General features: G+C 45.0%; 2 protein-coding genes across 2 annotated transcripts; both read right to left on the bottom strand.

Annotated features, from left to right (window-relative positions):
- Window positions 1-1909: 1909 nt before the first annotated feature.
- On the bottom strand, window positions 1910-7405 carry LOC131205148 (heat shock transcription factor, Y-linked-like). The gene is made up of 2 exons (XM_058197099.1): window positions 6229-7405; window positions 1910-2692 (listed from the first exon to the last, which is right to left on the bottom strand). The coding sequence occupies exons 1-2, from the start codon at window positions 6787-6789 to the stop codon at window positions 1913-1915; spliced, it is 1341 nt and encodes a 446-aa protein (XP_058053082.1). The 5' UTR covers window positions 6790-7405; the 3' UTR covers window positions 1910-1912.
- Window positions 7406-8064: 659 nt separating this feature from the next.
- Window positions 8065-21663, bottom strand: TMEM185A (transmembrane protein 185A). The gene is made up of 7 exons (XM_058197100.1): window positions 21424-21663; window positions 15152-15328; window positions 13938-14145; window positions 13238-13321; window positions 11539-11715; window positions 10515-10638; window positions 8065-9334 (listed from the first exon to the last, which is right to left on the bottom strand). Exons 1-7 carry the CDS (start codon window positions 21459-21461, stop codon window positions 9090-9092), a joined length of 1053 nt encoding a protein of 350 aa, XP_058053083.1. The 5' UTR covers window positions 21462-21663; the 3' UTR covers window positions 8065-9089.
- Between the last annotated feature and the right edge of the window lie 722 nt (window positions 21664-22385).

Genomic DNA, 22385 nt, shown 5'->3' with positions numbered 1-22385 from the left:
AAACTTAGTCCCGGCAAACCTCTTTAATTCATACGGCTGTAAATTACTTTCATCTACACTCTGCAAGGCTTGATAAACAGTCTTTCAGAGGAAGACCCACCTATCTCTCACGGAATGCTGCCAAAGAGCTAATTTCCAGATGCAGGGCAAGGCCAAACTTGGCACAGAGTCACAAACAGAAGTTTCAAATCTTGAATCGGCCAGATGAACTAATTGCTTCCTGCAAAAGCTCACGTCCTGTTCGCTTCTCTTTTATGTCTTATGGGAGAGGCCAACCATCTCCAAGCCTTACTCCTAAGTCGACCCTCTTTCCTTAATTGTTCCTATCTCCTGGCAGCTCTGCGCATGCGCACACTGGGAACAGGCTCCAGCTGTTCTTCTGCCTCACTAATGTCAGACTCTGGAAACCCTGGAGGCAGCAAAAAACTACCAGATGGTCTTGGCCCCTTCTCTGCCTCCAACTCAGAGCCCTCATCTGAGCCTTCCCCAGACTCCAGGACTGGCCCACCTTCCTCCCCAACCTCCTCACTATCTGAATCTGTTGCCAGCTCTGCTGGGCCGCTGGCGAGCCACACCACCAGATTCAATAAACTTTCCCCCCACCACCTTTTAGAAAATGTGAACAAGATCTAGGTACACAGTAAAAATCTCACAATTAAGCCAATGTTTCATTTAACAAATCACTCTCCCTTAAGCATTGAATTATACCATTATAATAATAGGTGTATTATAATAATAACCTTAAGGTAAAAATCTATTCTGGTGATTGTTTTATCGTTCCATAAACCCATCCGATCTCAGTAGATTGAAAAGATTCGTAGTAAGAACTTAGGAAGTGGTTAATGTGTTTCTTCTCAACCTTGGGCACTTGAAGATATGTGGACTTCAATATCCAGAATTCCCCAGCCACAGAGAATACTGGAAGTTGAAGTCCACATGTCTTCAAGTGGCCAAGATTGAGAAATACTGTTTTCTTCCCTAGGATACTTACCTTGAGAATCAGGAGGGCAATGTTCCCCCAACAAACAACAATGCCAACACACAGGTAATTGTGATTCAACCACCATAACATCAAGTCACATATTGTTCCCAGAATCATCCTTTGCAAGTATCCTTCACATTTCTTTCCAAGTTCTGATGATGCTGCCAATTCTCTACATTTTATAACCGGTCAAATTATTAATGGATCTCATCGCAGATTTTTAAAACCTTTGGTGGCTGGGAGCTATTTTACATCTAATGTACCTAAACCACAATCGGCCAACTTGAAAATGCTGCCTGCACAGGCCAGGAACTCTGAAATGAAATGAAATGAAATGAATAGAATAGAATAGAATAGAATAGAATAGAATAGAATAACAGAGTTGGAAGGGACCTTGGAGGTCTTCTAGTCCAACCCCCTGCTTAGGCAGGAAACCCTACACCACTTCAAGCAAATGACTATCCAACATTTTCTTAACACCTTCCAGTGTTGGAGGATTCACAACTTCTGGAGGCAAGTTGTTCCACTGATTAATTGTTCTCACTGTCAGGAAATTTCTCCTTAGTTCTAGGTTGCTTCTCTCCTTAATTAGTTTCCACCCCAAAAAAAATAAATATGTTTTTTGTTTAGACTGCAGCTTTTAAAAACAAAACAAAACCCATGGCAACAACAGAAGTGGAAACCTATCAATGCAATTCCTTCCCCGGGTATTTTCCCCTCAATTTATACATTTAAAACAAGGAAACGCTTGAGGCGGTGGGGGAGGGGAAGCATCTCTCCTGTGTTATCCGGGATGAAAGAAATACAAAGAAGTCCACCTAGGTAAACCAGACAGGTAGAACAAAAGTTTATTCTTCAGCCCATGCCGTGATTAGATTCCCTTATTTTAAGCAGATGCAAAACGTCTCCAGGAAATTTCTCCTGTCCTTTCTATCGATGGTACCCGGCATAGTCTGCCGTTTTGGGTCCTCCGGCTCCTTTGGAAGCGGACGGAGGGTTGGACGTACAGTTGCAGTTAGGACAATGGTGGTAGGAAGGAGTTCGGTGGTGATGGGAAGATCTGGACATAGAAATCGCCGAAGCGGCCGCTATCATCGGCATGGAGAACCACGGGTTGCAGAAGGGAAGGATGCTGGCCCAATGAGCTTGCATGGCGGATAAGTCTGGATACATGGTTGGGAAGGGGGGCAGCCCCATCATTGGCGCAAAGGGGCTGTTGGGGACGGGAGGTATGACGTGATACAACGAGGTAGCTGAAGTGGTGGTCGTGGAATCGATCTCGTGGGTGTTGACTCGAGGATGGCTGGGGTGCTGGGGCAAGTGGAAAGGCGCCAGCTGGTTGATCTTGTTCTCCGTGTCCTCAGGCGGCCCCTGGTCTGAAGACCTCAAAGGGGTTGGAGAAGGCGCGAAGCCACTTCTGAGGCGGCCTACCGTTCCAGCAAGGCCTTTGGTCACCGGTGGCTTCCGGAGACCAAGTTTGTGCATCTTATCTTTGGGAGAAGTGGTCAGGAAGCTATTTTCTCTGGAAGAAGATCCCAGAGAGGGTGGACCTTCGGGGCTTCCGGATCTGCTCTTCAAACAGATTTCGCCAAAATCTTCCTCTAGCGAGAAAGCAACCGGCGGCATGTTTTTGATCCCGACTCTTCGCTTGCACCTCGCGAGAAGGTGAGGGCATCCTCTCTTAAAATTGGGGTTATGATAGAACTGGAGCTAGAGACCGGGGGGGGGGGGGAGGGAGAAAAAAAAAAGTAACAGGAGTTGGTTAATTCTTCTGAGGAGGAATCGAAAGCTGAAAGAACTAAAAGTTTCCGTCAGCCCCGGAGCCGTCTTCCCTTGGCGTCTTCAAGGCTGCCACAGCAGTGGGTGGGCCGACTGTGGGAACGGGAAGAGGGAGGCATAGATAACGAGGGTATTGTAATTCTTTCCCCTGGGAAGTAATGATGTTCTCACCAGGTGCTGGGGAGGCGTGGACGGAGATCAACTGGAGTTGGGACGGTGAGCTGATTGGATCATGTGACCAGGGATGGGATTCAGCCAGTTTGGGTGAACCTGGTACTAATTTTACATCTGGTTTGCTGAACTGGTAGTTGCAAGGACTGGCTAGCCCCGCCCCACCCACCCCTCCGTGGAATCTCCACGTGGCCTGTTTTGGATAAGTGCAGCGCCTGCACGGACACTCTGGGAGGACGAAAAATGGGCCTCCTGGAAGTCCAGAAATGGGTGGTGTTTCCGGCCTCTGGCGAGCCTTCAGAGCCTGGGGAGGCTGTTTTCGCCCTCTCTGAAGCTCGAGGAAAGCCTCTGGAGCATGGGGAGGGCGAAAATGCCTCCCCCCCCAGGGCATGGTGCAGGAGGTTGAGTAGGCCATGCCCACCATGGCCACGCCCACCCAGCAACTTGGCAGAGAACCTGTTGCTAAAATTTTTGAATTCCACCCCTGCATGTGACAGACATGTGGATTGTGGGAGAAAGAACTTTTGACTTTAATTTAGGTGGGGAAAATGCTGGACTTTCAGAATTGGGTTTTCCCCCCAGGTGTGCCAATATGACATTCCTAATAAATCTATATTTCAAGGGATATGCCTGAGTTTTGATTCTGTTGGGGAGGGTGTTACTTGGAACCCTGACAATTTCCTTTTGGTTCATCATGTCTCAATTTTTTACTTCCGGCCCCGAATAGAGGACATTTTTTTTGTCAATCCCCAATGTAAATTGCTTTGGTTCTGCATTCAGAGGAACGTGTAAATTCAGAATTCATGGACCCTGGCCATTGAAATTTAACGACCCAGGTTTCTAAGGTTTCATGAAAAACAAATGGTAAACATCAGCCTTAGATGGACATATTTTTAGAAGATATAAATCATATATCTTAAGAGGACCCCATCTTAAGTGCAGAGTCTAGAACATGGATGGCTAAACTGATGACATACGTGTCAAAGGCGCCACACCACAAAATTTTGGGGAACATGCTAGCATTCAACAACTATTCTTGAAAACACACCCTGTTCTTGTACGATTTTTGGAGGCTGTGAGGGCCACCCGAGAATGGGTTGTGTTCACTCCAGGCTTACTGGAAGTCCGTGAGAAGTCCATAGTCCTGCACAGTCTCTGCGTAAACAAGTTTTACTTGTATGTGATTTTTGTAATCATTTGATGTTTCTTTATATACTACATAGCACCACATGATTGGACTGCATTTTTTTAAAAAAATCAGTGAATATAGAAAGAATTGTTTCTCTTTTGTTCACTGGGTGGGATGGGCAGTGACACGCTAACGGAATCAAGTCAGACATTTTGCAAATTTATGAGAACACTGAGCCCCAAAGTTTTGCCATCTAGGTTCCAGAAGGAGCCAAGTGGTTTACATGTAATTTTCCTGATTTATAATGCTCGATTTACAGTCCTTTTCATGAATACAGAGGAGTATTGCAGCCTACAGAATAACATGAGCCTAAAATTAGTGGGACGCGGTGGCTCAGTGGCTAAAATGCTGAGCATGTCAATCGAAAGGTCGGCAGTTCAGCGGTTCGAATCCCTAGTGCCGCGTAACGGGGTGAGCTCCCGTTACTTATCCCAGCTTCTGCCAACCTAGCAGTTTGAAAGCAGGTAAAAAATGCAAGTAGAAAAATAGGGACCACCTTTGGTGGGAAGGGAACAGCGTTCCATGCGACTTTGGTGTTGAGTTATGCCGGCCACAGGATCACGGAGACATCTTTGGACAGTGCTGGCTCTTCGGCTTTGAAACGGAGATAAGCACCGCTCCCTAGAGTTGGGAACAACTAGCACATATGTGCGAGGGGAACCTTTTTACCTTTTAAAGTTAGTGGCGTTGGCCAAATGTTAGGCGAATAGCTCGTAATATTAAAAGATAAGGCAAATTCTCCTTACAGAATGGAGGATTTTGGGAGGGCAGCTAAAAGCCACTGAATTATCTGCTAGATGGGAAATTATGCACTTAGGCGACATAAGCCATTTCAAAAATGAGATATCCAGAACAAGACAAGAAGGCACAGGCCCCGATGTTGCCCTCGTCTAGTGTCCTGTATCAATAATAATAATAATTATGCTCCAGAATATTGAACACTGAAGATGGATGATCATTGCAGCGCGATATAAAACTGCATTGTTTTAATGTTCACTGTACAAGCTGTAAATGCGAGTGTGCCGGGAGTACACTTGTCCAACTAACTTGAGCAAAACCAGCACCCAGCAGTTGTCTTAGCAGAATGGGCCCCTGCTTTACTGATATAAAGCATCTTTATAGTGGTTCAATGCAGTGGTGGGATTCAGTTTTTTTTTATTACTGGTTCTGTGGGGCATGGCTTAGTGGGTTGGCAGGGAAGGATACTGCAAAATCCCCATTTCCTACCGATCAGCTGGGACTCAGGAGGCAGAGAATAGATGGGGGCGGGGCCAGTCAGAATTTTCACTACCGGTTCTCCGAACTACTCAAAATATCCGCTACCGGTTCTCCAGAACTGGTCAGAACCTGCTGAAACCCACCTCTGGGTCAGTGGTAATGATTCACAGGCTGGAGTAATCTAGCCCTTAGGACACTTACCTTTAGAAAAATGCTGTAGAAGTCTGGGTTCACATGACCTACTGACCTACCTTGCATGAATTTAGCCACGATCAAGACACATCTAGTAGGTTGTAACAAACCTATCCTGCATTCAGTGAGCCCTTTGCCCATCCCTCGTTGAAACGAGTCTTCAATTTATGGGCACAGGTTTTAGGAGAACACCAGGAAACATCACGTTCCTTTGTCAATTAATTCCGTGTACATACTGGATGTTTTTGAGTCATGTCCACTCGCAATGACCATTCTTTTCGCCAGGAACTGATGGCATTCTGTACCCATGGAAAGAAGGAAGGTGACGGTGTGGGCCCAGTGTGGTGGATACGAGAAGTAGAACCATTACTGGTTTTGCAAATGACAGTGTGAGCCCAACGTGGTGGATACAGAAGATGGAGTCACCGTTACTGGTTTGTTAAAAGACGTGAGCCCATCGTGGTGGATACAAGAGGTGGAATCACCATTACTGGTTTCCCGAACGATGGCGTAAGCCCAGTGTGATGGATACAGCAAGGCAGAACCACCGTTACTGGTTTGGCAAAAGACGGGAGCCCATCGTGGTGGATACAAGAGTTGGACCCACCATTACTGGTTTGCCAAATGATGGCATAAGCCCAGTGTGGTGGATACAGCAAGGTAGAATCACTGTTACTGGTTTTGCAAATGGCCTTACCTTGCTGAATGCGTAAGCAGCCTTTTCTTCTGCTAAAAACTCAACCAGGGAGGCCGACCGTTGGAAGTTCTGCCTCATCTTGCTAAAGCCATAGAGGTTCAGCTGGCGGATGAAGCTTTTCATGCAGTCCGTCTCGAAGATGCGCATGGGCCCTTTGCGCTCCAGCACCTCCTTCTTGAACAGCTCTTCGTCGATCACCACGCAGCTGCCCTCGTCGTCCCACCAGAGAGACTTAAACTGATCACTCTCCACGATCTTCCACAGCTTCTTCGGGAAAGTGAGCGAGAGGAAATCGTTGTCTTCCAAACCAGCTTCCTCGCAGAGCGACAGCCGGGGACGTTTCGCCCAGGGCCCATCGCTCAAAGCTTGGAAGGCGTTCTCTTCGATCATCGACCGCAGGGCAAAGTCACCGGCGGCAGTTTTGTTGTGCATGGGGGCCGAGGGGAGGGGAATTGCAGGAGGCGCCGCCTCATCTTCTTCTGAAACGGGCTGAGTCTGCACGGTGGGGAGAGCGGCGTCCAATTCCCTGTGATCGCCCAGGTAACTTTCAGCGGTCGCCATTATTATGCTGTTTGTCGAACCATGCCGGAGAAAAGTGCCGGCAGGTCTATTAAAAATAAAAAGAGAGAGGCTAGCTAGCAGGAGCTTCAGGAAAGAGTTCTAGAACGTCACAATGCTTTTATCTGGGGACGGGGTGTGACATCACACAATGAATGCTGGTTTCCTAGCAAACGAGATCATAATGTCAGGATGACTTATTTGCAGCTGTGCTGGAAGAGAAGAGAGGATTTGGGGGCTGAGAGGAAGAGAGAGGAGGTGGATTACACAGCTTGCCTCAAAGTAGCCATTAAAAAACAACAGTAAAAACCAACCAGCACCATATAAATTGTAGAAGAGTGGAGACGTGGCAAGATCCCACACTGGGGATTCTTCTACGCATGGTGGATCTTGAAAACAACCATTAACCAATGTAACAGGTTGCCTTCGGAAGTTGTGGCGGCATCATTGTTGAAAGCTTTCAAGAGACTAGACGCTAAAAAAAAGCTTCATCACTGGAGGCTTTCGAGAAGAGATTGGTCTGTCATCTTTCAGAAATGGTGTAGGGTCTCCTGCTTGGGTGGGGGGTTGGATTAGGTGACCTACAAGGTCCTTTCCGACTCTGTTAATGTGTTACCGTATATACTCGAATATAAGCCGATCCGAGTATAAGCCGAGGTCCCCAATTTTACCCCAAAAACTGGGGTAAACTGGGGACTCGAGTATAAGCCGAGGGTGGGAAATGAGGCACCTACCGGTTGGGGAAACCCTCCCTCCCTCAGCTGAGAAGGCTGGCGGCTCCCCCGCCCCGCCCTCTCACTGCACCGGCAGGGCTTCCCCGCGCCGTCCGGTAAAATGTGAAAAAAAGAAAAAAAAAACTCGAGTATAAGCCGTATATACTCGAGTATAAGCCGAGGGGCTTAAAAAAAAACAAACAAACTCGAGTATAAGCCGTATAGACCCGAGTATAAGCCGAGGGGACGTTTTCCAGCACAAAAAACGTGCTGAAAAACTCGGCTTATACTCGAGTATATACGGTAAATGTCCTTTCGCATTCTCCTCACGTTATGTTCGTGTTTTTGATCCCGATAAAAAGTTCTACCAAACTCTCACGGCAGTAAAGTCCTCCTTCAATCGATCTTACCGGACCCCTTCCATCCCGGGGTATTTGAGGTGGTTAAGAGTTTGCTCACGCTTGCAAACCCATTCCAGGCTGACGTTTTTCACCGTTTGCAAGAAAGCAGGCTTGCAAAAATCCTGCAGGTGGGTAAGCTTGACACAAAAACACAGCACTCAAAAAACTTGGGGGATGCTTTATTGAACAGGCCAAAAAGCGAGGCTGTGAGAAATCAAGTCTTTTTGCCCAAATATGTAGCGTTAACAAAAGTGGGAATTTTCTGAAGAGCTGGCAGCCTCTCCGCCGCAGATGGTACAAAGATTTGAGGCTATTTACAGGAAAAATTTACATACCTCTTCCAAGCCAATTTAATCCAGAATGAAAAGTGTTAACAGTCCTAGGCGAAGACTCATGTCTGAATAAGTAGTAAGGTTCATGGTTTGGGGGGGAGGGAGGGGAGGAAATTCGAAATGTGCGAACAACTTCGGCTAAGGTACTTCAAACCGAAATAGAAGCCGAGAGGAACATGCAAGGGGGGGGGGCACGCACCAGAAATTACTCATTTCATACATCCTTTTAAAAAATACTTTTACATACATATTTATAATGTACAGACTCGTGTTTGTTTTTTCCCCCCCTCCCAATATATTACATTGCCAAAAGTTCATATAAATACTATGTACAGGAAAACATGACTTCCATCAAAGAGGAAGGTTCGGACGCCAGAAACCTCCTTTTTTGGTTTCTCCAAGATACACACCCATCCACCGTAGGATGATGTGAGTGCAGAGCCCTTTGTGGGCCTTTGTCCAGGGGGAACTGTGGAGGGGAAAAACTCGGGGGGGGGGGGGAAGGAGTGGTTAGGGGACTGTGAAACTGTATTAGCAGTGGCAAACTATGACTTTGATGCTGAGATCTGAACTCAAATATAAGGCTGTCTTTCTATGAACAGAGACTCAACCGTTCCCGCTGCTGAACCTGGCCGGACTTACTGAACTCTTCTTGCTTTTACTGGGGTGATATTTTGACACCCTAAGATGGACACTTGTTAAGGGAACGTCATGAATGCAAATCCAATCCCTAACCATCAACAAACTAAAACAAAGGCATGAATTAAAATAAGAATAAGAAGAATAAGGCTTGGCTGAGGATACCCGGTGGTGATATCACGGGGAAACATTAGTCCTTTGCAAAAAATAAATCGTTTTTAATCCGGCATGTCGATATTCAGTTTGGGCGGCGGGATGACGTACTTTCCGGGGCTCTGCGTAATGACCACCCCGGCTTTCTTGCGAAACATCGGAGCGATTTTGGGCGCTTCCGGAACCGGCGTTTCTTCTGTTTCCTCATTATCTTCGTGATGCAGGTCGTAAGAGATGTTGCCGTATTCTCTCAGGAATGGGAAGATCTCGAGCAGGAACTGGCAGAAGTCTTTGCGAATGCCGAACCACCCTGAACGAAAGGAAGTTGTTGGCAAAAGTCACTCGCCTGTCCAACTTGGGGAGTCCCGCCTCTTCTCCCTCTTTGGAAAAGGTCCTTTGGTGCTCTCTTGAGCTTGGTTTGTTTTCTTGCAGACGTTTCATGACATCATCAGCGCTAGTAAGGGATGGGGTTTTGCCCTTGAGTTTATATTCTGGTGGCTTGCCCTGCCAGTGTTGGTAGGGCTGGTCTTGGAGGTTTTTTTAGTTGGGTTGTTTATGGACAAGACACTAGAACAGTGATGGCGAACCTATGGCATGCGTGCAACAGGTGGCATGCAAGTGTTGCCCTAGCTCAGCTCCAATCTGCATGTGTGTGAAGGCCAGCTGATTTTTGGGCCTTCCGGGGTCACCGGAGGGGTGGGGAAGACTGTTTTTGCCCTCCCCAGGCTCCAAGAAAATCTCTGGAGCCTGACAAGGGCAAAAAATGGGCCTACCGGTAACCTTTTTGCCATCGTGTGCCAAAAGCGGGGGCAGTGGGGGGGGTCGCATATGCATGTGCAAGGGAGGCATTGAATTATGGGTGTGGGTTCATGCTCGTGTGACACACCCCCCCCACTGCCCCCGTTTTTGGCATGCAATGGCAAAAAGCTTAGCCATCGCTGCACTAGAATATAAACTGAGAGCAAACCCTACTCCTTACTAGCACTGATGAGGTTACTTAGACTACATGGGTAATGAAACATCGGCAAGAAAACCACCAAGCTCAGAGAGCACCAAGGACCCTACTTCTTCTCTCTGCAAACCCCACTTCCTTTTAGCACTGATGATATTACCTAATTGGGTGATAAACGTCTGCAAGAAAACCAAGCTCAGAGAGCACCAAGGGCCCTACAGTCCTCCTCCTCTCTGCAAATCCCACTTCCTTCTAGCACTGATGATGTTACCTAGGTGGGTCATGAAACGTCTGCAAGAAAACCACCAAGCTCAGAGCGCTCCAAGGACCCCACAGTATTCTCCCCTCCTCTCTAAGCACCTCACTCCTTCTAGCGCTGATGAAGTTACCTAGCTGGGTCATGAAACAGCTACAAGAAAACCACCAAGGACCCCACAGCTCAAGCCCGAGTACAAATATTCTCCTCTGTTCTTCCCCTTTCTCTGCACTTGAATCACCGTCGGTGGAAGGAGACTGAGTTCTGCCGTTGCATACTTACAATGATTGCCTCCTTTCTGGCCAAAGGTGGTTGCCATCAAAGTTATCAGCGAAAGCCACAGAGGAACGAACACGGGGATGTAGGAGAAGGAGTTATGCCCATCCAGCCTGTGCACCAGCAGGATCTAAAGAGACAAATCGGACAGCTTCAGTAATCTGGAGAGAACAGAAGCCCAGCTAGTATTAAACCCTTGCAGCCATAGATCTAACAGGGCAGCTTTTGAGAAAAGGAACTGTGAACAATATTCACAAGATAAATATCTATATCTATATCTATATCTATCTATCTATTTATTTATTTATTTATTAGATTTCTATACCGCCCTTCTCCCGAAGGACTCAGGGCGGTGTACAGCCAAAATAAAAACAAACAATACAATGTACAATTAAAACAAGAATTAAAAAACTTATTACACCATTGGCCTAAAACTTTAAAAAACATTTAAAATTCTAAAAATCCATTAAAATTCATAATATAAATTTAAAACCAATAAAATTTAAGCCAGCCCCGCGCGAATAAATAAATGTGTTTTCAATTCGCAGCGGAAGGTCTGAAGGTCAGGTATTTGGCGTAAACCAGGGGGAAGTTCGTTCCAGAGGGTAGGAGCCCCCACAGAGAAGGATCTTCCCCTGGGGGCCGCCAGCTGACATTGTTTGGCGGACGGCACCCTGAGAAGTCCCTCTCTGTGTGAGCGTACGGGTCGGTGGGAGGCATGAGGTAACAGCAGGCGGTCCCGTAAGTACCCAGGCCCCAAGCCATGGAGCGCTTTAAAGGTAGTAACCAGAACCTTGAAGTGCACCTGAAAGACCACAGGTAGCCAGTGCAGTCTGCGCAGGAGTGGTGTTACAAGGGAGCTACGTGGAGCTCATCTATATCTATGTCTTTGGTTATTCGGGTTTTCTCCCGCGTAAAATTGGAAGTGTCTTGGCGACGTTTCGACGAAATCCCATACATACATACAAACACCCGCGAAAACCTCAGAAAACAAATAAATATATATATATATATATATGGTTCAACCTACTTCAAAGGTGAGCAACGGAACCACAATGGTCATCCAACTGACGGCCATCGTAATATGTGTTCTTCTCTGTTCGGCAATCACGTCCATCGAACGTAGGAACAAGACTGACCAGACGATATAATACAGCACAACCAAACAGAGAAAGGACATCAGGATCCACAGAGGGACACAAACAACCTAGAAATTAAAACGGGGTGGGGTGGGGAGGTGAGGAGAAGAGAAGAGAGTCAGTCACCTGTCACTCAAAAGGACCACTACATTTCCATTCTAGGCATCCAACGTTTGAAAATCTAGGCTCTAACAACGAGTATGAATATGTTTTGAAATATTTAGGTGGAGTCCCTTCTAGCACTGATGACGTTACGTAGTTGGGTCACGAAAACGTCTGCAAGGTAACAACCGAGCTCAGGGAGCACCAAGGACCTCACAGTCATTATTCTCCTCCACTCTGCAAATCCTACTTCTTTCTAACACTGATGATGCTACCTAGTTGGGTCATGAAACATCTAACAACCAAGCTCAGAGAGCACCAAAAACCCCACAGTTCAACTTTGAGCTACAAACATTATTTTCTATTGAAGTGTTTATTCTGAGCGGCAGGCAAGGATTATTATTTTTTAATCTAATTTCACAAAATGGTCCAGTCTCACCTACAGACTGGAATTTCCTAGAGAAATATCATTCAAGTCACTCATTAGATCTTACCCTGCTTAAGTTGTTCAGGCGACGATGCCGATTTAAAGTCATTAAGTTCCCCACTCCACTCCAAAGGATTCCTCTGCAACTACGTCACAGTGTCAAAATCTCTATATATATATATTTATTTATTTACATTTATATCCCGCCCTTCTGCGAAGACTCAGGGCGGCTTACAGTGTGTAAGGCAATAGTCTCATTCTATTTGTATATTTACAAAGTCAACTTATTGTCCCCCCAACAATCTGGGTCCTACCTTATAAAGGATGGAAGGCTGAGTCAACCTTGGGCCTGGTGGGGCTTGAACCTGCAGTAATTGCAGGCTGCTGTGTTTTAATAACAGGCTTCTTACAGCCTGAGCCACCACGGCCCTTTGGGGCTTGTTTTGTAGCAGCTGGCTTATTTGGTTTATGGCTTATTTTGGCATGCCAGCTGCTACTGGCCTAACAACCCTTACATTCTGAAAAGCAGGGTGGATTTGATTTAAATCACAATTTAAATCATGATTATTATTTTTTATTTGAATTTATATCCCGCCCTTCTCCGAAGACTCAGGGCAGCTTACATTGTGTTAAGCAATAGTCTTCATCCATTTGTATATTTAAATAATTTAAATCACTATTAAAAAGGCTTCAACTTGATTTAAATCAAGTTCATTTAAATCATAATTTTACAAGAGCAACTGCCATCTGTCCCGCAATGGCTCCTCCTCTGACCCGCTGCTGACTCACCAACAGTCCCAATATCGCAGAATATGGTACATGCTACATAACTAAGCTCCATTTCATGCTGAATAAACTAAATTATTAATGTATCTTAAATAGAAAACGATCTTTAAATAGAGTTTTACTCCAAATAAATTTGATAAAAATAAATTTGATAAAAATTGAAAAAATCCGATTTAAATTTTAAAAAATCCATTTTTTTAATTATTATTTTTTAAAAAATCAATTTTTATCCACTCTGCTGAAAAGAGAACGAGGCGTAATCGCAGTTTACGTACAAGCCACGGCCACTTGATGATTTCGTCCAATCGGAGGGCAATAAATATGAACTGGAGTATATTGACGGAGCACAGGATTTCCAGCTAGGAGAGAACCAAAGCAAACGTATTAGAGCCAAAATGGATTTTGCTGCAACCAGCAACGAGTATCTTGCTTGAGGTAGCAAAGCTACAAGTTACGAAGTACCTGGCAAATTAATACAGGTAGTCCTCGACTTACGACCACAACAATCCCAAAATTTATGTTGCCGAGTAACAAATTTGTCAGGGGAATTTTGACCTGTTTTATGACTTTTCTTGCCACATTTGTTAAGTGAATGGGTTAAGCGGTTGTTAAATTAGCAACAAGTTTTGAAACAGGCTCTTGCCAGACTAAAGTAACTATTTGCATAATTAGTGATACTCTGGTACGAGGTAGGGAAGAGACGTTTTAACCCTCCTTCCCGCTGCCCGAATTTTCCAAGCTCCACTGTCTTTCTACCCTTTTGGAAACAGCCCCTCTTTCCTGGGAATCCAGACTACATTCCACCCCAACTGTCGCCCGATACTTCTAAAGGTGTCACACTGTCCCAAAGGCACACAGAGCCAATCGATCATGCGTGCCTACAAAACAAAGAACCTTTCAAAACTTCACTAAAATTCGGGACTAGCTTTGAATGATGACTCATTCCTCAAATCTTTCTAACGTGGACCTCCTCACCTCCAGAGATCTGTCATGCCGGAAGCCCCACACACAAGCAGCCACCGACACCGGAGACACGAAGAAGAGGGGCATGAAGACCAGCAGCCAGAAACGGGTCCCTCGCTCGATTCCGTCACAAACCAGAACTTCAAACATCAGCAGGAGGAGATGGATGCCGACGGCGATTAACATGGCTTTGAACTCCACACACGTTTCCCCTTCTGCTCTAGAGTAAAAAAAAATTCAGTTCCGTTAGTTCACCTGTACTATAAGTTTAACCCAAATGTTTCCTGATATTGGGCTGAGCTTCATCTCTGGAAAATGATCCATTTCCAAGGTGAAGATGCTAAGCAGGCGAAACAACAATGCAATTCTTACGTCTACATATAGTAGTGGCCAAAATTGTGGAAACCTTTTGGGAAAAGTGTAGTTTTCGAAGTTTGATGGCTAATAACACCACTTTTTTGGGGGGCAGTTTCAAAATAATCCCATTCCACTGCTGGAGTGGCCTGGGAATAGCTCAGACCTTCACCCAATTGAAAATCTATGGAGCTGACTAAAGAAACTTGTTAGTCAGAAGCGACCCAGCAATTAAACCCAGTTAAGAGAAGCCATTTGTTCAATCTTGGTTTCACATTATAACAGCTGCAGAACTAAAAGACTTGGTTCACTCCATGGGAAGAGGTTGTAAGGCTGTAATTCATGCTAAAGGTTACCCAACTAAGGATTCACTGACATGGTGATAATTTTAGTATATCTCGTTTTTTCTACACGCTTCACTTTTCTTCTTAATATTGTAACTGATATTGTAATAGCAAATCCTTCATAAAAGTTATTGCATTGCATTCTTGATTAATTATCTTTCCATTGATATATAATGCTGTTGCAACTTCAAACGGTCACTAAACCAACTGTCGTAAGTCGAGGACGACCTGACCAGAAAATAAGCCCTAGCATGATTTTTTAGGATGCTTGTAATATAAGCCCTACCCCCAAAATAAGCCTCAGTTAAGATCGTCAACCAGATGGAAGTGTTTAGTACGGTATTTTTCCCCCAAATAAGACCTAACTAGAAAATAAGCCATGATGTGTCTTTTGGAGCAAAAAATAATATAAGACCCGGTCTTATTTTGGGGGAAAAACAGTACCTGAATTTTTAAAAGATGATTTGCAAAAAAAAAAAAAAAAGACTCGTGAAATACATTTGCAAAGCAGATACGTGTCCCTCTTACCGATATTGTGGGTTCCGGGCCCATACTCCGGTCCCTACGGAGGCACCCACTATAACCATTAACTTCCACAGCCATATTGGAGCAAACACGGCCCAGTAACTCCATTCGATCTTGTCATCCAGCCGGAGAGACAGCAAAATTGAGAAGAGCAGCAGGCAGGCATAAATAAGAAATTTGCTATGGAAGAAGGAAAAAATAAAAATGGAGGGAAGATCAACTTATGACATCATCGCCTTCACAATCATTGTGTGTTAGCTTGTATTTGAAAAACAGTAAGTCATTAAGAAGAGGTGAACAAAAGGAGACAACGAAAGTTCCTAATAACCCCCTGGAACTTCTGATTTTAAATCCCTTATGGCAGCTTCCAGAGCACTTTTAAACCCGAAGATATGTTGTTTTTAGACCATAGTTTCTCAACCGTAGCTACTTAAAAGATATCTGGACTTCAGTTCCCAGAATTCCCCAGCCAGCATCAATAAATAAGACTGGATTCATGCTAGGCACCGCAGCCTAACTGGAAACGGAGTTTGGCAGTTGGTTATTCAGCCCAGTGGTGGGATTCAGCCAATTCGCACCACTTCGGGAGAACCGGTTGTTAACCTTCTGAGTAGTTTGGCAAACTGGTTGTTGGAAGAAATCATTAGGGCAGAGAACCGGTTGTTAAATTACTTGAATCCCACCACTGATTCAGCCTGTAACGAGAATCCAAGCATTCTTAAAACATTGTGCCAACCTGGCTGTCGTGTCCATCCACGATTCATTTTCTACGTTACGACTGTGGTCGTAAGTCGAGGGCTGCAATTATTTCACGGGACACCAAAATGTAGACCTTGGCTCCGCAAATGGACTTGGTGGGCTCCTACCCAAGATCCGAGTGGTAAAAATCTTTCTTTGCCAGAAGTTGTTAAGTGAATCACTGCAGCTGTTAAGTTAGTAATACTGTTGTTAAGTGAATCTGGATTCCCCACTGACTTTGCTTGCCGGAAGGTTGGCAAAAGGGGATCAGGTGACCCTGGGACACAGTGATGGTTGTAAGTATGAACCAGTTGCCAAGCAGCTGAATTTCGATTGTGTGGCCACGGGGAAGCTGCAAGGGTCACAAGGGAAAGATGGCAATAAATGGTGGTAAAATTGGACAGCAGGTACCAATGAATCTCCTTTTAGATTAGAACTGGCCAAGTGTGATTGGACACACAAGGAATTTGTCTTTGGTGCATAGGCTCTCAGTGTACATAAAAAGAAAAGATACAAATAGAATAGAATAGAATAGAATAGAATAGAATAGAATAGAATAGAATAGAATAGAATAGAATAGAATTCTTTATTGGCCAAGTGTGATTGGACACACAAGGAATTTGTCTTTGGTGCATAAGCTCTCAGTGTACATAAAAGAAAAGATACATTCGTCAAGAATCATAAGGTCCAACACTTAATGATAGTCATAGGGTACAAATAAGCAATCAAATCATAAAATAGAATAGTATAGAACAGAACAGAACAGAGAATGGAATGGAGTAAAGAGGAGAATTAGAATTAGAATTAGAATAGAATAGAATAGAATAGAATAGAACTTTTTATTGGCCAAGTGTGATTGGACACACAAGGAATTTGTCTTTGGTGCAAATGCTCTCAGTGTACATAAAAAGACAAGATACCTTCATCAAGGATCCTAAGGTACAACACTTAATGATAGTCATAGGGTACAAATAAGCAATCAGGAAACAATATCAATATAAATCGTAAGGATATAAGCAACAAAGTTACAGTCATACAGTCATAAGTGGAAAGAGATGGGTGTTGGGATTGATGAGAAGATTTATAGTAGTGCAGATTTAGTAAATAGTTCGACAGTGTTGAGGGAATTATTTGTTTAGCAGGGTGATGGCGTTCTGGGGAAAAACTCTTCTTTTTTTTTTATTTGAATTTATATCCTGCCCTTCTCCGAAGACTCAGGGCGGCTTACAATGTGTTAAGCAATAGTCTTCATCCATTTGTATATTATATACAAAGTCAACTTATTGCTCCCAACAATCTGGGTCCTCATTTTACCTACCTTATAAAGGATGGAAGGCTGAGTCAACCTTGGGCCTGGTGGGACTTGAACTTGCAGTAATTGCAAGCAGCTGTGTTAATAACAGACAGACTTAGTCCGTTGAGCCACCAGAGGCTCGTGTCTAGTGGTTCTGGTGTGCAGTGTTTTAATGCCGCGTTTGCCTTCCTCGGCATTTGGAAAAAATAAATAAAGACAATTCCATTAGCAGGGAACACAACGGGCTGCCTTCCAATGCCTCCCACCAGCAAGCTGATTCACAACACAGCAGCTGCCTTCAAACTGTCATTATTCAGTCAACACAAAAGAAGGGAAGATGACGAGTTAGGAAGCCCAGACAGACAAGCTCTGATTCGGCGGCAATTACAGATGTGCGAAAAGCAAGAGGGCTGTGCGCGAGCAATAACGCGACAGCGAAGTGATCGAAAACATTTGTGATGGATTTTTGAGGTGCTTTGCTCAGCTGCTGCAGGTCCCTCATGATTTTAAGGGAACGTTTTTTTTGTTTTGTTTTTCAGGTGATTGCCACCTCTTGCAATTATGTATTTATTGTCGTTTTGTACAAGTCAAAGATGGGAGGTTTCTGGATGACTTAATGTCTGGAGGACAATGAGTAAAGCTGGAGATGTCCTTCGAGGGCAGTAAGGCAGGCTGGTAATTTTTTGGGGAGGGCCAGATGTGTCATCGGCTGAAACCTCAGGGGCCTGTTGGGCCTCTGGTGGCTCAACAGGCTAATGCAGTCTGTTATTAACAGCAGCTGCTTGCAATTACTGCAGGTTCAAGTCCCACCAGGCCCAAGGTTGACTCAGCCTTCCATCCTTTATAAGGTAGGTAAAATGAGGACCCAGATTGTTGGGGGCAATAAAAGTTGACTTTGTATATAATATACAAATGGATGAAGACTATTGTTTGACATAGTGTAAGCCGCCCTGAGTCTTCGGAGAAGGGCGGGATATAAATGCAAATTAAAACAAAAACAAAAACGAGAGAGACGGCGGTTAATGGATCGGTGTAAATTCTTTAGGGCTACGGCAGAGGCGGAGCCCTTGGTGCTCTCTGCAGCTTGGTGAAATGTAAAATTTGTTACTACCGGTTCTGTGGGCGTGGCTTGGTGGGGGGGGGGTGTTAATGTGATTGGGTGGGAATGGCCACCTTTTTTTTTTTCTTTTAAAAGCATTTTTTTCTACAACCTCTCCAGCCGTAAAAAAATGCCTTTAAAAGCCTCTGATGATCAGGCAACTCAGCTGAGATCGCTAGAGGGAAAAAAGCTTTTAAAGGGTTCTGATGACCCCAGCTGAGTTGCCTGATCGCCAGAACCTTTTAAAAGCATTTTGTCTACAACCTCTTCAGCTAAAGAGGTTGTAAAAAAAATGCCTTTAAAAAGTTCTGGCAATCAGGCAACTTAGCTGGGATCGCCAGAGGAGCCTTTTAAAAGCTTCTTCTTTTAAAAGCATTTTTTTCTACAACCTCTCCAGCCGTAAAAAAATGCCTTTAAAAGCCTCTGATGATCAGGCAACTCAGCTGAGATCGCTAGAGGGAAAAAAGCTTTTAAAGGGTTCTGATGACCCCAGCTGAGTTGCCTGATCGCCAGAACCTTTTAAAAGCATTTTGTCTACAACCTCTTCAGCTAAAGAGGTTGTAAAAAAAATGCCTTTAAAAAGTTCTGGCAATCAGGCAACTTAGCTGGGATCGCCAGAGGAGCCTTTTAAAAGCTTTTTTTATTTTTACAACCTCTTCGGCTGAAGAGATTGTAGAAAAAATGCTTTTAAAGGGTTCTGACGGTCCCAGCTGAGCCGTGCGATCATGAGGCATTTTTTTTACTTTTAAAAGCATTTTTTTTGGCCGAAGAAAAAATGCTTTTAAAAGTAAAAAAAAAAAATCTCTGATGATTGCGTGACTCAGCTGGGATGAGGGGAGGGATTCTTGCTATCGGTTCCCCGAACCAACCACCGCCATCGCTACCGATTCGAGCGATCCGGTCTGAACTGGGAGCATTTCACCCCTGGTTGTAAGTCATGAACTATCTAAACAGGGCATCTCTACAATAGCATTCTACTCTCTTTCCCAACATGCTATATGATGTGGAAGGTGAATTATTTGCACTAAGGAATTTCCACAGCCAGTATGTCGCTCTCTTTCAAATAGCTGAAGAAATTCTGTGCACATAAGAAACCGAGTGTCTCGGAGCAGGAATTGCTAAGCTGCCTCTTCTGTGCCATCATATAATAAAAATAAGAACAGAATAAGAAATGAATAGAATAGAATAGAACAGAATAAGGAATAGAATAGAACAGAATAGGAAATGAATAGAACAGAATAAAATAGAATAGAATAAAATAGAATAGAATAGGGAATAGAATAGGAAATGAATAGAATAAGAAATGAAAAGAACAGGGAGTTTAGAATAGAATAGAATAGAATTCTTTATTAGCTAAGTGTGATTGGACACACAAGGAATTTGTCTTTGGTGCATAAACTCACATTCACCATAAATCGTAAGATACAACACTTAGTGACAGTCATAGGATTAAAATAGAATTAGGGTTTCAATAAAATTCAAAAAAAGAGAAAATCTTCCCGATGAAAAGCAATAATTTGCATCGACGGCCTCCCCTCTGCCTTGTTCGGTTCCCACAGAGCTATGGCAGTGACACAACTGGGAAACTTTCCCCATTGTTTAATCGGGCCAAGCTGACTCCGAAGGCTCAATTTGTATTCCTTGACTGAGCTGTTTGTGTAAAAAGCAGCTTTAATGCAACAGCCTGTTCTTTTTTTTTTTTTCCCCTTCAGAAAGCTGCAGAGGCCAGGAATGACTCTTAAGGAGTGAAAATGAAGAAGGGTGGAAGGTGTGCAGGATGTAAAGAGAAAAAGATTTTTACAATATCCAGTATTTTCTGAGAAAAGCAAGAAGGCATAAGCAGAAATGCTTTTTCCCCATGTGGGAAACCACCACTTCTGAAAGCTGCTCCCTGTTTAATTGTTTTATTTACATCGCTTCTTCTATCTCAGACTCAGTGTCAAGTTTTACAACTACTTGTGGATACTACAGTTTTATTCTGTAAAAAAGGCAGCCTATGCTCTACTCAATGTTTGAGATTCCCCCAAATCCTACAAGCATGACCAAAATTCGTGTTACTATTCTGACACCAGAAGCATTGTTTTAAAATAAGTTTTTAAATGCAGTGTATTATTTTTAGATGATTTTCTTGGTGCGATTGGCATACTCTATATTCCAATAGGTAAGAGAAAAAAAAACTGGCTGTGCCTTATGGGTATTATAATTCAGACTGACCCCAATGGGATGGATCTCTTCCCTCCCCCCCCAGCCCAAATACTGGCTGTGCCTTATGGGGATTATAATCCAGACCTACCCCAATGGGATGGATTTCTTCCCTCCCCTCCCCAGCCCAAATACTGGCTTTGCCTTATGGGGATTATAATCCAGACCTACCCCAATGGGATAGATCTCTTTCCCCCCCAGCCCCAAATACTAATCCATACCTACCCCAATGGGATGGATCACTTCCCTCCCCCCCAGCCCCTAATACTGGCTGTGGTTTATGGGGATTATAATCCAGATCTATACCCCACAGGGGTGGATCTTTCTACTCCAATCCTAAATACTGGCTGTGATTTATGGGTATTATAATCCAGACTGACCCCAAAGGGATGGCTCTCTTCCCTCCCCCCCAGCCCCAAATACTGGCTGTGCCTTATGGGGATTATAATCCAGACCTACCCCAATGGGATAGATCTCTTCCCTCCCCCCCCAGCCCCAAATACTGGCTGTGCCTTATGGGTATTATAATCCTGACTGACCCCAATGGGATAGATCTCTTCCCTCCCCCCCAGCCCCAAATACTGGCTGTGCCTTATGGGGATTATAATCCAGACCTACCCCAATGGGATAGATCTCTTCCCTCCCCCCCCAGCCCCAAATACTGGCTGTGCCTTATGGGGATTATAATCCAGACCTACCCCAATGGGATAGATCTCTTCCCTCCCCCCCAGCCCCAAATACTGGCTGTGCCTTATGGGTACTATAATCCATAGCTACCCCAATGGGATAGATCTCTTCCCTCCCTCCCAGCACCAAATACAGTCTTGCACTGCAAGGTCGCCTTTCCACCCATCCCCACCCCCGATTGCCGCCCCATCCAAGGCCTCCCCTCCCCGGCCCCGCCCCTTCCTCCAGGCCCCGCCCATTTCCGGCCTGCCTCACCTCGGGTTGAAATCTTGAAACAGGCCCCTCAGGTTCATGGCGCTCCCCCTCCCACCTTCGCCGGTCCCGCCGCTCGGTCACCACGGCCACATGGCGGCTCCGGCCCGAAGCCTCCCGGCGAAGAAAAAAAAAAACAACCCGGCTCCCGCCTCAGCTCTGCCGACCATCCGCCGCCTCTCCTTGTCTCCGCGGCTGGGTCGCACTGCGGCTGCGCCGCGGCCGGACCGCGCACGCGCGGGGCACCTCCGAAGAAGCGGGAGGCCCCGCCCACCCCGACCTCTGAAGCGCCGAGTCTTTCCTTCCGCGCCTCCGCCCCCTCACGTGACGTAAGACGCAGCGAAGCCGTGCCCTCTTATGGGCGTGGCGGGCGGAAGCCCCTGCAGGGATGCCTGCATTCTGTGCCAGGATGGGTTTAAAGGCAGATTCTGACAAGCGGCCAAATACGTGTCTGAAGGGATGCTATTTGATGCTGGGCAGCTGAGGAGGAATGCATTTTGTTTACTGCAGAGGGGAAGCATAGAAATTAAAAGAAAGAGAACTGAGACGCCTTGACTTCCTGGATGAAAAGAAGGATATAAATGCATCAGGGAAATTATAAAATAATTAGATTGCAGAACATGGTGGGGGAAAATCCAGACAACGGAGGTGCCAAAGAGGAAAGACCCTGATTTTATCTGAGTGAGTTTGATTGCATTTATACGCTGACTTTTATCTGATATGCAAACCTTGTCATTTAATCTGCCTTTTAAATTCTCTTCTTTATTTTAATTTGCCCATGACAGCTATAAGTATCAGGTTGCTGTATGTGCTTATTGATTTGCGGGGGGGGGGGGGGGAAAGGGAGAGCAAATGCACGAAATCCATCCAATGCCAACACTTCTGAGCCTCAACCTTCTGAACAGGGCTGGTTCTTGGGAGATGAGGGCCACCTGGTGATCCCCTGTTAGAAGGACCAATAGAAA

The sequence above is a fragment of the Ahaetulla prasina genome, chromosome 11 (genome assembly GCF_028640845.1).
Source record: "Ahaetulla prasina isolate Xishuangbanna chromosome 11, ASM2864084v1, whole genome shotgun sequence".
Taxonomy (NCBI): Eukaryota; Metazoa; Chordata; class Lepidosauria; order Squamata; family Colubridae; genus Ahaetulla; species Ahaetulla prasina.
Note: the sequence above shows the minus strand (reverse complement) of the source record. Positions and strands in the feature narration are given on the sequence as shown.

What these genes read in the sequence shown, in the direction of transcription:
- LOC131205148 (XM_058197099.1), bottom strand. Translation starts at nt 6,789, where the DNA reads ATGGCGACCGCTGAAAGTTACCTGGGCGATCACAGGGAATTGGACGCC. An exon ending in CTGCTTACGCATTCAGCAAG is followed by an intron (nt 2,693 to 6,228) that starts GTAAGGCCATTT and finishes CCCGGTCTCTAG; the next exon opens with CTCCAGTTCTATCATAACCC.
- TMEM185A (XM_058197100.1), bottom strand. Translation starts at nt 21,461, where the DNA reads ATGAACCTGAGGGGCCTGTTTCAAGATTTCAACCCGAG. An exon ending in TTTCAAGATTTCAACCCGAG is followed by an intron (nt 15,329 to 21,423) that starts GTGAGGCAGGCC and finishes CTTCTTCCATAG; the next exon opens with CAAATTTCTTATTTATGCCT. An exon ending in GCCCGGAACCCACAATATCG is followed by an intron (nt 14,146 to 15,151) that starts GTAAGAGGGACA and finishes TTTTTACTCTAG; the next exon opens with AGCAGAAGGGGAAACGTGTG.